At 39.7% G+C, this 14,613-nt stretch overlaps 1 protein-coding gene across 3 annotated transcripts in view; it reads right to left on the reverse strand.

The window, feature by feature from the left end:
- The window catches only part of dennd2b (DENN domain containing 2B), a 57,840-nt gene that overhangs the window by 22,405 nt on the left and 20,822 nt on the right, over positions 1–14,613 (reverse strand). For all 3 annotated transcript variants that reach the window (XM_042007896.1, XM_042008707.1, XM_042009432.1), the window contains 6 exons: positions 11,212–12,495; positions 10,298–10,443; positions 5,711–5,832; positions 728–943; positions 240–336; positions 29–73 (listed from right to left, as the gene is read on the reverse strand). In XM_042007896.1, coding sequence (XP_041863830.1) covers positions 29–73; positions 240–336; positions 728–943; positions 5,711–5,832; positions 10,298–10,443; positions 11,212–12,495 — 1,910 coding nt within the window. The remainder of the gene's footprint in view (positions 1–28; positions 74–239; positions 337–727; positions 944–5,710; positions 5,833–10,297; positions 10,444–11,211; positions 12,496–14,613) is intronic.

Below are 14,613 nucleotides of genomic sequence, written 5' to 3' on the forward strand. Positions count from 1 at the left end.
TCTGCAGATGAAAGCAGTGGTCACTCACCTTTGAACCTGTCATCAGAGTCGCTCTCACTCTCACTGTTGTCATCTGGAGACAAATATTAGACAGACACCAAGGTTTTCCAAGGGTCAGAGGGGAATTTTACAAATGTGTTTATGTAACAAGAGAGAGAGAACTTTTTGTGGGAGGCTGAGACACAAATATTTACTCACTTATATGGCCCGTGGATCAAAGGAGTAAGGAGTACCCTTACCTCTGAGAGACGCCATCTCAACATTGGACACGGACAGCTTCTTTAGTCTCTTTTTCCCACGTTTAGTGCAGTAAATGGAGTTGATCCTCTGGACCACCTGTAAACAGAGACAAGAAGAAAATTCTTTGTGTGAAACTCAGAGTTCTTTCTCTTTTGATCCTGAAGAAGTAGGTGTGTTACAGGCCAAAAGTAACAGTATAAAAAACTTGATGTTGGTTAAGCGCTGCTGAAAATTCAAGCAAAATGCACCTTGGGGAGAGTTCTTGAGAAAATTCACCTCAAGGGCTGAAATTCACACAGTAATTACACGCATCAAGGCACAGTGTCTTAGGAAATAAAGAGTTGCAAATGATCCAGAGCTGCTCTTACTCTGCTCTTACCCGACAGAAACCTGAACTAGTCTGTGAGGCAGGAACGGAAAGAGAACACAGTCAGAGCTCTGCAAAAGACTTAGTCTAGCTGTTTGTGTTGGATCTAGCAGTGTGTACCTTGGGGATCCTCCAGTGCCTGTGTGAGGACAGAGTATCACTGGTGCTACAGAGGCTATCATCCAGCAGGCCGCAAGATGATGTTGATCCACCGATCTGGGGAAGGAGAAGCATTTCATCGTGGCTGTAGCGTTTGGACAGCTGTGACATCCGGTGGCTTTTCCTGTCGCTCGGACCAGGGAGGCGAAGAGACTGGCTACTGGGTTTGGAAGGTAACTAGTGACAGAGAAGAGAGTATAGACAATTTCATACTATTAATAAAAATTCAACTAAGTCTGTTCATTAAAGACATTTTCCTCTATGTTTCACTGTGTCTAATATAGTGCTTAAAAGGAGAGGTTCACTTTTCCTTTGATTGATTTCCTCTCATATAATGCTTTCTTGTGCATGAAAGCGGAATAAGAAATTATATTCCTAAATATGATAAATCTACATCAGTTTTTACCTTCATCTCACTTTTATCAGCCTAATTGCTTATTTTTCAATCTCTACCACAGTATATGTCTCTGGCATCTTTAAATCTGTGTCCTTCTCACATTATATGGGGTGTAATTATTAATAAATCTTCATAGAAATATTTGATATTGGAGCAATATTACATAACAAATCTATAACCAGTATATGTGGAATGGAATAAATCTCAGGTGATTGTCCAGATCAAGATAAATGTGCTTGTTTTTTTCCATGGCAAGTCTCTGATTATTATGTTACTAAAGGTTAACACAGAAATGAGATCTTTGTTCAAGGTACTTCCTGGCTGATGAATCATTGACGTACTCATGTGTTTGAGCTTGTTTCTTTAGATTTGTGAGACTGTGGATAGTTTTCCATTTAGTAAAGATCTGAGCTGGCTTCCTGTTGAACTGGGGAGGTAAAATACCATCTCTGTGATGACAGTAAATACTTTAAACACCCAGCAATATTCTGTTATTAATTCAATCAAGATCTTATTTTTATTAGGACACTGCCATGCGAACAGCACTTGCTAATCACTTAACCCAAATTAGGTCATTTTTGGAAGAAACAATGATTCAACTAAGTTATGTGGCTTATGGTGTTGCATCCTTGTTGCATTTTGTATAAATGTCCACATTTTAAATATAGATTACATCCTACTGGGTTTTCTTAGGGAATTCCAGACTCCTCACTGGGAAAATCAAAGAAAGTGATGCTAGAAGCCTGATAACATTAGCAGGAAAACTTTTATATCATTTTTTATTTTTGATCTAATACAATATTTTAAAAAAAAATACTTTTCTAATAATTTATAGCTAATTTCTTTATAAAGTCCAGTGAACTTTCAAGCTGCTGAGAAAAGCAAAGCCGTGAAAAACAAAAGTGTTTTTATTGATGAAACATGGCTGCTGGTCAAAAAGGATGCATTTCTGAGTTACAAGTTGCAGATTCCATGGGATATCAAACACAGGATAAATTCTACTGACTACAAAACTGGGTAGCTGTGGGGAAAAAAGGCACATTTTTGGAATGAACTCCATGTTTTGAGGAATATACATATGATGAAACACAAACATGGCAGTGGATTAGGTAACATGATGTAGAATCATGCTTCGTATTATAAGATGAAAATAGGACCATTTGTGAAATATTCTTTCTGCAACCAACTATAACTGCATTACTGTTTGTAATTAAGAATAAGGTTACTTGTTGGAATTAGTAACCCACAGGTGCTTTCAGACAACAGGGACATTTTTATAGCTCATTAAGTAGTGAAAGGAATTTCCTTTTTGTTTTGTGTCCACACCACAGGAAGTGCAGCCCATTTTAGTTTATAGAGCTGCTTTTATAGAAGGCCTGTTAGCTCCTACTTCAGAGAAGAGGCTTTCCAAACATAAAGAGAACCATCTGTAGCATATGTATGGCTATCATACTAAACTGTATAGTGATTTGTTGAATGTATGAGGAAAAAATATTGGTGGCATTAAAAAAATTCATATACATCTGTGAAATGCTGCATGCATCAAGAACAGCTCTTTATATTGATAAAAGAAATTTAGTCGAGCCAATATACCAATAGTGTAGCACAGGGTATATCAGTATGCTAAGCCTGTACGAAATTAAGGATATGTGGAATATTCGAGGTACAAATGCATCCCAAAGTAATAGCCCTTGATCACATGTTGACTTTTGGAAGGCTTCAAGTCTGTAATACCTTCAGAGAGCTCTTAGGTTTGGTTCATGTGTCTGCTTTTTGTCAGAATTGCATATTTATAAGTAGTTTTACAGCTGAGATCACTCTCGTTCCTAACCAAATGAAGATTTTCTATGTCTTTTACCAATAATAAATCAACACTCAATGATGCAAATGTTTTCCTCCTCAGCCAGCAGGAGATGAGTGACCTGCACTAGCTAAAATAGTTTCCCAAGATACATCATCTTTCAGGACATCCTGTTGTCTTTTAAATCCTGTCCCCATTCGCTTAGTGTTCTTCTTTAATTGATTAAGCATCTCTGGTATTTTTTTTTTTTGTCTCCAGATGCAACAACCCTAGCTAATCCTCAACCTGGAATAACCCATGATCATGTGTTACCACACAGTAATTCATCATCAAATTTAACCCGTTAAAGTTTACACCAAGAAATAAGCAATAGAAAAATGTGTCTTCACATTGTTTTCTTTTCCTTTGGACAATAAGAAGAAGAAACAGTTTTTTAACAAATGTTTGAGATTACAGTCAATGATATAGTAACAACAGTGAAATAGTCAAATGGGATCACAAACACTTACTTTTGGCAATCTATACCCAAACCAGTTGGTAGAGATGGTTTAGGTAGGTTTATTTCCACAGAGAAATTCACACCAGCCCAACAGACCACACACTCTCCATGAGCCTACAGCTTTCTTGTCACACCTCCACTCTATCCCTCTGTACCCCAGTCACAAACCTTAATTCAAGCCTCATCTCCCTCCACATCAGAACATACTGACACCTCCTCTGTCTCCACCCCTCACCTGTCTGTTAAATGCAGTCAGGTAAATAAACAACGGGAGAGACTGAAGGCTGCAGGTTGAGATGGAGTCAGCCCCGAGGTTCTGAAAACATTTTCAGAACAACTATGTTGGATTATACAGCACCTTTTCAACACCTGCTTGAGTCAGAAAAGTTTCTGTGCTGTGGAAAACATTCTGTCTTGTTCCAGTATCCTAAACAATTCCAACCATCTGAATTAAAAGACTACAGACCAGTTGCTGGAGCACCACAAGGGACTGTACTCTCGCAATTTCTCTTCACACTGTACACCTCAGACTTCCAATACAACTCTGAGTCCTGTCATCTATTAATATACAAATACTCTGCAGTTGTGGGGTGTATCGGTGATGGGCAAGAAGCTGAGTACAGAGAACTGGTCAGGCAGTTTGTAAGATGGTGCAGAAACAATCACCCCATTTTAAGTACAAACCAAAAAAAAGAGATAATTGTTGACTTCAGAGGGAACAAGAGTAAACAAAACACTGTCTACATCCTGGAAGAAGAGGTGGAGGTGATTAAGGAATACAAGTGCCTTAGAGTACAGCTAGACAACAGACTGGACTGAAAATGCAACAGAGAGGCCATCTACAAGAAGGGACAGAGCAGACTCTACTTGTTAAGGAAGCTAAGATCATTAAATCTCTCTACCAAGATGTTGCATATCTTCTATAAGTCTGTTGTGCAAAGTGCAATCAGCTTTGCAGCATCTGTTGGGGCAGCAGGATCAGAGCCAGAGACTTAAAGAGACTTAAAAAACCAAAGACGAAGGCTGGTTCTGTGCTGAGGATAACGGTGGAGCCACTGGAGCTGATTGACCAGAGAAGAATGCTGCACAAGCTGCTGATAATAATGGACGATTCTTCACATCCTTCCCACAGAACAGTAAAGAAACAACAATGTGTTCCGTGTCAGGCTTTGTCAAGTCCAATGCAAGACGGAAAAGTACAGGAGATCTGCCAGCAGCCTTTGCCTTCAGAAACAAGGCAATATCTTCTTTTTATTAATTATGGTTGTTTTTTTTAAAAAAAAAAACACAAATAAAAAAAACTTCTACAACATTGCAGCTTCCCTCTGGGATTATTTAAGTATTTTTCATTTCATTTCATTCATCTTCCAGAATGTCTTCTAAAACCAAATCTTTGAGGAATGTTTGGAATCATTGTGGTTGCACTTTCATACTACACGACATAACTTGCACAATTAACACTAATCACTACTAACCCGTAGTTTTATTTTATTAAAGAAGTGTGTTCTTTAACCCTTGTTTAATCCTTTATATTTTTACTTTGTTTAAATCTTTTATAATATTTTTATATTTTTCTTTTGTCTAATGTGCACTGCAGCTGGGCGGAGTACCCACAATTTCATTGTAATAACACTGTATTCTACTCTCCTTTTGGAAGGTTTAATGATGCCCAAGCTTCCTCGCTTCCAGCACTACGATCCGTAGGTCCAAGAGGTTTTACTTTTGTTTCATCACTCCACAGAACACAATTCCAAAACTTATTTGACTTTTTTTATATAGTTTAGCTCAAACTGAAACAGACTTTTCTTGTGGGTCAGTATATAAAGTTGTTTTTTTTTCTCACAATTAAAGAGGTAAGTTATTTTAGCATAAAATACAAAGATAAATAAAACAAAATTCAGAATGAACTTCTTTATCAAAACAGTGAAATTTTCTTGGTTGTATTTTAGACAGAGGTGTATTTTCTGTTCTGATGTGTTCCAGACAAGCAGCTGTATCAGACAACAGAATAAGAGTGAGGCCAGAGCGTCTGTACTAATGAGCTTTTCCGTGAGCGTCGCCTTGGTCTTAACATGTCAAACTGTTTCCTGCAGTGACACAAATGAGGTGAAAGATTCTTTACAAGAGCTTATCCAGGACTCAGCACTGACACCCAAAGGATATTAGCTGGCATAGGGAAACATCTCTATCACGTTTGATACAGAAAAACACATCAGTGCTGTTGATGTCAACAGTCTTATGACTTACTTGAGGCGGAGAGTTCAGCTTCCTGTCCATGGTGCTCCAGCATCTGTTGCTCTCCAACAGACCAGACTTCCGAACCAAACTCTTCCGCTTCAGGTCAACATCCTCATATGGATTTTCCTTCTCTGTGGAGATGAAGAAAGAATTCAGCGTCAGCACCAAAGCTAGCAGCTCCTCATGGAAAAGAGGCTGTTTCTGACAGAAGACAGATGAAGCTAAGGGGTCACAGAGGGTAAACAGAGGACAGAAAAAGGGTGTCACAGGGCACAAAAGACCCTCCCTACAGATAGTCCAAAAAGAGATGAGTCATGGAAGGTAAGTCAAAGGTCATTCCCAGCTGGCTCATTGAACTCATTTTTTTTCTAAACAGTTGCTGTTGGCTCTGGGCCCCACAAGCCCCTTTGGCCCCAGCTGAAACTTCTGGACACAACACTGCTGATGAGTCACTGTCCAGGCATGCAAACTGTCTGCAGACAGAAAGGACGATGGGGGTCTTTTTCTTCTTATCCTTCTTTTACTTCTTCTTCTTTTTTTGAGATTCTTGCAACTAAAGTGTTCAAACAAGCATTTATTCATTGTTCAAATATATAATAGCCTACATTATGGACATTTTCACATCTTGTAAAATGCAAATTGGTTTGAATTGTGTGCATTTAAATCATACCTTTAAATTTAAAAGAAGTACTGAGGTTTAAGAAAGAGATTGTGCTCAATCAAACAAGAATCTATTGTCAGTAACTTTTTGGGATGCAATATGCACAGGTGTTGCTACTGTTCTGTACATGTACTACATGCAATAAATGGAGGAGGAAAAGGGAAGAAAATGAACATTACAGAGCATTGAACAGCTTTCACTGATGTCACCTGGCAGAGGCCCAACTTCAATAAAGAGAGAACTTGTGTAACATCGTAGTCCGTGTCTATTCAGACATGTGCTCTGAGAATAATTTTTTGGCAGGGTCTGCAAAAGGTTGTGAGAACGAGAAGAAACCACAGTGAAGAATAAAAACAGAGCCAGATGGTGTTGAAATACATGAAGGGAGCTTAAAAAAAAAAAGGTATCCATTCAGTGACTGTGCTTCTTCCTGCGTACATTACTGGAAAATCTGATGAGCTCAAACAATAAGTGAGTGTTTTGGAAACATCTAAGATTAAAAGACAGCCAGAGCTTTGTTCACATGTCTATTTTTAGGTTAATGATTGAACCTGCAATACGCACCTTTGCATTACAAACAGAGACGATGTACACTGCCAGAGGATCTTGAGAGCAAAATGTTGTGTAACACAGTAAATTAGCTGAGAGGAGTCATTTTCTGTGCACCGTTAAAGCTGAGGAGTAGAATAAGAGGGCTCAGTCTGGCCCCACGTTGTGCCGCTACTCCATTAAACTGGAGCAATACTGTAATGAGAGCCTGCTGGGAAAATGATATGTCTGTATAGCTGCTTATGTACTGCAGGGTACTAATCTACTCCTCTGATTACAAACATCCAGCACTCTCTTTGACACACTCCCAGACACACAGCATTATGTAGGGAGGGGACACACCTCAGCTGTACACTGTGATTGTACATTTTCTGTGTACATGATGGACTTTCTGGGCAGAGTGAGGCACAGAACAAAATACCATGACTATGTCTGTATCAGCTAACTCTATGAAGAGTAGAGATACAATATGGCACTGCTCTAAAGTTAAACAAGTAGAGCAGAGCAGTTTGTAGCTTTATATGAACATCCAGCAGCACCAAAAAACTATCATTAAAATAGCTGAAGACATAATCTGGGAGAATGCACAAGTGTTTTTGGCATGCTTTACCCCAATGAGTACACAAATTGCATGTAACTGTCTAGGTGTAATCTTTGAATCACCTTTTATGCACGTCATGGTGCCTCACATTTATTCGTAAGAAAAAGCAGACGGTTGAATCACAGAGTCACTGCGGTACAGGGTGTGATTCATCACCCTGTAAACACATCATTCACTGGCACTTCATTTATCAACTGCACCAGTTAAAAGCACTTCAAAATTCCTTAAACATCCTAGTCTGTCATGGATTTGTGGTAAGACTAAAGCACAGATCACAAGTCTGAAACTCTCAAGGTAAACAGCTGACATCACACACAGGTGTCAGAAACCAAGAGGGGATGTCCTGAGATCTCCTCACAGGGTTCAGAGCATATGTTAGGGCTTTGTGAGTCCTTGTACACCAGGGTACAGTAGTTTCCTACCTCTCTGCCTGGTTCTCAAAATGACAATTTCATCTGTATTATGAAGTTTCCTAAAATGTTTCTTTTGTTTTGTTACTGTTTCTTATCCAGGCTTATGTGTTTTGCACCTCAGGGCCACTGGAAGTTTTATAATCACTCAGAAACAAAGTTTTGGTCAACAACAAAGACCATCGAGAATGAGTCTCCAAATGGCAAAGTCTACACTCACAGCCCGGGATGAACAATGGGAGCTTTGTTGGAATCGCAAGAAAATCCGTCATGCCCAGACACTCACTCTTCTACTTCACATCCTCAGCCGAGGAGAAAAAAATTCTCATGAGACACTGATCCTAGATTTGCTTTGAGAAATGGTAGTAATGGACTGTGAAGTAATAGTACACTTGCATACAAAAAAAATTCAGTCCGTATTTGGTAATCATTGAGTATTTACCATGAAGAATATTTCAGGGAGAAAACATTTTACTGCATGTGAAGTCCAAACTTCATCACGAGCCTGTATACTCACACTGACTGACACACATTTTCACCACATTAAATATGCAACGGGGGAGTTGGCAGCTGAACTGGGCAGAAGGCCTGGGGTCATTTGCTAGTGGAAAGGAATTTGGCTCTTCACCATGTCCAGTATTTCATACGCATATCATCTCTGAGAACAAACTACTGCGTTCATCAGGATTTCAAACCCAAAAACTGTACATTTTGTCAGCTGCTGTTATTACTGATTACAACATCTTAATTGTTAAAATAGTTTCAGTGTGTGAGTTATTCATCACCAGCATGTGTTCGCTGGACAGCAGCGTGTAAAGAATGTGGACTGGAAAACACAGCATATCATTCATTAATCTTAATCTCAGGCTGTTGTTGATTGACAGGTCCCATACTGAGACTTTCTGAACTCCACACTTCTACACTGAGGAAGATGAGGAGGAGCAAACAGCCTTATTAAATTAGACCCTACTGTATGGGGCTGTTTTCACCAAACATCAGACTGTCTCTCAGCAATGAGACATTTTTTCCATTCAGAAAAAAATTGTTTTGTTTTGTTTGTTTTTTTTTATTATTTTTACATAATTTATAATACATTATTTAAAAGAGTCATTAGACAAATGTAACTGCATCATCAAAGCTAAAAAAAAAATGTGTATTATGATTTATGTTTTTTTTCTCTAGTTTGTAACCAGTGTTTAAATCACATAATTTACTATGTATGAGTTCAACTAAACTGCTAGGGCTTATTTTCATTATTAATTTATCTGTGTATCATCTCATGAAGAACTGATTCATCAATCAATCCATAAAATATAAAAAAATTGTGAAAAATCACTATGCATTTGGCTGTGTTTGGTTACACCAGCAGAACAATACCATAGTTGGAAATTACACACAGTCTCTGCAGAGCTGTGTGCTATGGCGCAAGCTCCTCACAGCCAGGTTTTCTTTGTGCTCGCTGGCTCGACAAAGCCTTTAACAGGTACAATGACCGCAGTTATGACCTTTTAATTTAAACCGAGGTTTTCCTTTTCAGGATCTGCGCATAGTCACTTTTATCACGGGTGTTTTGGACGTCTTCTGATGATTCTTCTACAACAACAGAATACACCAACCACCTGACTTTTCACTCTTAAGAAAGATGTATAAATGAAGACATGTCACTCATAATTAACTTCTCACTTGAGAATCAGTTAACTCAGTTAGCTTTCATTTGGTCTCAGACCAAATGACAGTGAATGCATTTAATTGACTGTAGATTCTTGACAAACAGACAAACTAACTTTTGAGCAAAAAGGGCTGGAGTTTACTGATAAATTTACAGCTTTATTGTACAAACCAGAGACTTAACATTTTAACACCATCTGTGTTTTCATCATAATCCCTCTAGTGACTGATTGATCAGGAAAAGATTCAGTAAAAAGATGGTTTGTTTTTGAACATGAACACTCAACATAAACTGCTCCAAAACAGGTTGCATGTTCATGCTAAGCTACCTCAAGGATCTCAGCAGTTGAAAAAAAGACACACCTACAGTATGTGACACTGAAAACTCAGGCTGACTTCAGACTTAAGACTTGCTTAAAGGCATCTGGTCTGTCAGTGGTGGCTGAGCTTCTGTTAAAAGCCACCTTGCAAAAGTTAATAAAGTGAATATATTATGTCTGAAAAACATTTTTGGCCATGTCCAAAACCCAAATATGTTGAAGTTACTCAGAGTATAAAAATTCTCCATTTTGAAGAGGCTAAACCTAAAGCCTTTTTTTCTTTTTGACAGATTTACTTAAAAACAACAACTGTACTACAGTTACATTTTCTGTTAATCAGTTAATTATCTCATCTTTACACAGCAAAAATTCAATATTTGTGCTTACCTACTATGTCTTCATAAGCGTTCTCCTCTAAAGTGCTTTTGGAAGTGGGTCGGCTCCGGGTGGCTGTGGTCAGTGTGCCGTTCTCTGTGGGTGAGGATGGATATGAAGAAGGCAAACTGGAGGCATCCTCCGACTCACACGACTCTCTGAACAGCAGAGTTGTAAAAGCAGACCAAGACACAGATTAATCAAAAAGAAGAAAATCAGTGTCTAATTCCAAAGGTGTAAGGTACAGAAATAGTTTAGATGGACATTTTTATTTCTGAACAGGTTATTAAGAGTCCAGTTCTTTAAGAACTTAAAATCATAAGTCTTAATGACAACACAAGAAAAATCATGATCAACATGTGCTCCAATCATGAGCAAATTCCAGGTAAGAGACCAGCAAACATGCATATATCTCACTATTTCTGGGAGCTCTGTGTGCAGAGAAAGACAAGCATCACATGTCAAGACGCTGCAGAAAATGATGGCTGGCCTACATTAGTGAGAGGAACTACGGCGTGGTCACAACTCGCCATCAACAGTTTGTGGCTTTAAAGCCTGGTCTGAAATTGCTGCTACCACAGGAATGTTAAACAGAGTTCAAGGAATGAACATTTAAGGATTTCACATAGGGATGATCTGGAAAGGCAACACCCTCAAACAAAAAAGGGATGATGTTTGCCAGCTAGTGTGAAAAGTAATACACTTGTTTAGATGACCTGCATTCATTTTCAGAACGTATTTGGCTTTTTAAATGATGTGTAGACCAAAACAAATCAGCTCTCTTTAGAAGAAGCAGGTTACCATGAAGTGGAGTCATGAGGTGTGCCATAAACATTTCAGTGTAAAAAAGGCAGGAAACAAACTTTTCTGTACATTTTCTCTTAAATGATTGGAGAAACATAAGTGGACCATTGACTTTGCCTCACCTGTCCTGGATTCTGACAGGGCTGCTCCCTTCGGTCTTAGCTGTTCGTGTCATGCTGGGTGCTGGAGTCGAGGGCAGAGGAGGGGGAGACTCAGAGGCTCTATCTGGAGGTAGTCCATTGGCCGATAAAATGCCCTTTGGGTCCCGTTTGGCGTCATATTCAAAAGTGCGTTTGGGTTTAGGTAAGGGGTTGACTGGTGTGCCAACACAGGTCTGTTGATTTGGTGGTTCTGGGCTCTCAGACCTGGTCGAGCTCACACTAAACCTTTGTCTGAGTTTAGAGAGCTTATCTGGCACCAAAACAGTGTCAGGTTCAGTGGCCACTGAGCAAATGCTGCTTCGCTTACTGGTGCATGTACTGTCCAAGTCATCACCAATCACAAAGGACTTCTGTCTTGTCTTGTCTGGAGCATAGCAGTTACTCAGGTAACGTGGAGGGGAAGGGCTTGGATTATCCTTTAGGGCTTGCTCTATCTTTTGTATCCTGTTGAGAACTGCTGACGTCTCTTTACGGGCAGACAGGGAGCGTACAAATGCTCCTGAGGACTCTGTCTTGCCTTTCCTTTTCTGAAAACGACCTAGACCATCTTTTTCTGAAACTCCATTCTCTTCCTCTGTCCCCGTGAAGGAGCATTCAGAGAATGCCGTACTCATCCTGCGGACACCCTTGAAGTCAAAAGTCTTCTCGCTGCAGGGAGAAGAGAGCAGACTCGGGCAGCCCTCACTACCCCCCACGCACTCCCCTCCTCTTTTATCCAGACACAAGCTCATCCTAGGCAATGACACCCTTCTGCACTCCCATTCTGAGATCTTTTTGCGGATTGTGGTGGGAGGGGCACCTCCCCCTGAGTGGGTGAGAGAGAGGGTGCGCTTGTGGCCTTGGTTAGAGGAAGGTCCCAGTGATAGTGTGCTACAGTTCAGAGGCCTACCATTAAGTCCTTCCCCTGCAGGGAGATCTCCTTGTTTCTCCTTCTGCTCCTGGACGTCGTCACTCTCCTGAGAGGATTTGGTTTGAGCTGGAGGCCTGTAGATGGACAGCCTGTTTTCCAGGCAGCTGATGCTCTTTGATTTGAGAAGACGGCCTTGGGGGTCAGTGTCACCTGTGAGAGATGCACCGCTGCACAGGCTAGCTGTCTTGCTGCTCCATCCGGCACGCAGCAGGAACCTGCCGTCAGTCCTGACGTACCTACTCTGTTTGCCAGAGTGCTCACTGTCACTGAGGAAGGGCTGCTGGTTCTGAACCTGGCTGGCAGAGACAGCGGGGCACGGGGATGCAGATTGGCACCTAAAGCAAGACAGAGAAAGGTGTGAACAAATGTTAAGATTTAGTATGAAATTAAAATAACGCATTTCAGTCTGACAGAACCAGAAGAGGGGAATCATAAGTGCTTCCAACAGATCCAATCAACCCTGCAGCAAGAAAAGTAACAGAAACTCAATGTGGAACAGATGGAACAACAAGGCTTCATGTGAATTTGTTTCCAAAAATCAAAGACAAAATGAAAACCTGAGCTCAGTAGTTAGAATAACCGCAGGAAAATATTCTGTCTTTGGAAACATCAGATTCAAATAAAGGCCAAGAGAAATATAGACTACATTAAAATGCCACTGTGGATTTTTCCACATCATCAAAATAACTTGAAGATATTCACAGCGGACCTCACACAGAAACCAGTATCCCCATGAGAGTTTTATTACAGAACTCTTACCTGTAAAAGCTTTGCTACCCCTCTCAGATTCTCAAAGCCTTTTTTGGTGTCTGTAGCTAAGTGATACGACATACTGGAGGAGTCCCACGCTCACTGCTGACTCTACTGCTGTCTAGATCTCATACACATTTCCTCATAGTGCTCACCTCTTTCAAAATTTCATCAGAAAAGCGAAATTTCCAGACAGATCAAGGACACCTTATCACTCATAGTCTCCCAGAAACCTTGTTCCCATATGGAAGCTGACTAACCGTTTTGAAAGCAAAGTAATGGGTGATATGATGACATGTAGTCTTGGTTAGAGTAACAACTTATGGGAGGAGAAAGCTAAAGGCTGCAGAGAGTGATCCAACAATGCAGGTTGGAACAGATCCGGCTTCACACCTATCTGCCCTTCCCTGGTTTCACTCTTCATGCTCCAGGGTGAAAAGACTTTTATAGCAGCTAGGTGCCTGCAAGCTGCTAGTATGATGGAGGTATCTTATCTTACTTCCCTTCAAGAAGACCGAGAATCATGGCAACAATTCATGCCTGGAGTTAAATAAAAAGATTTTTAAAGATGCCTAAGATGTCTAATAACATCATGAAAACAACTAACTGACTAAAACTTATCATCATGCATTATCTGTTTATATACCACCATTTGCTTTGGTTGTTGATAAATACAATCATATCCTTATGACTCCACTAAAAGTAAAGTGCTGCAAACATTTGAAAAGAAGCTAGAGAAGTGGCTTAAAACCTGAAGAGTCAAGTTTATTTCTCTGGTAAAATGTGGGTATGAGGGGAGTGAATAATCAAACACTGTCAATCTTCCTCATCTTTGAGTGAAATACCCTCGAGCAAGGCACACATCTATTCCCCAGGCGTGGCAGCTGGCCTCTACTCAAGGAGGAGTTAACACAGAGGTCAAATTCATGTGTGTAAATTATGAATTCCTCTTGCCATAAACATAAAACCCCCACCTCCTCGTTCAACAACCAATGACTCAAAGGACATAAACTATTTATTTATTTATTTGTTTTACTTTGAACATCTTTGACTTCTGTGCATAAATTCTAAATTATTGGACAGTTGAAATTCTTTTTGTACGGTTGTAAAAGATCCACTAAGCTAAAGCTAATCTGGCTTGTGATTAAAAGAATTCATTTAGACCCTGCATGTAAGTGTAGCTGAATTTATAGACCAAATGTTGTTTTAGAATGACTTGAATAATGTTTTTTTTAAATGACACAACAGCTATAAAATCAGGATTTTATTAGAGCACAGTGACAGTCTGGACATGTTATTATGGTAAAGTGTTTAAGAATTCATTTTAATTATTCATATCTTATGGTAAAGATGGGCATAGAATTCACTTCAAATACCAAGCACAGTTGTAAATGGAAAGTGGCTGTCACAGACATAAATGTGTTTTCATCTGTGGCTGGATCCAGTGGCCTCAGGTTCAGGAATGACTGCAGTACATGTGGCTACTTCAAAATTATGGCTTCTTCTATGTGCCCTTTAACACACTTCTTATCCCAAACAGTGCTCTAGCACCTATCAAATAGATACCAATAGAAACACAGTTTTTAATATATTACATTTTTCTTTCATTGACCTTTGATTTTGTTAAATGCTGCACCTTTAAGTGATTGTGAGTTGACTCAGACTCTTAATGAACTGCTTTTCAGTCCCAGTTTCTGATATGT

This window comes from Melanotaenia boesemani, chromosome 1 (genome assembly GCF_017639745.1).
Source record: "Melanotaenia boesemani isolate fMelBoe1 chromosome 1, fMelBoe1.pri, whole genome shotgun sequence".
NCBI classification, from domain to species: domain Eukaryota; kingdom Metazoa; phylum Chordata; class Actinopteri; order Atheriniformes; family Melanotaeniidae; genus Melanotaenia; species Melanotaenia boesemani.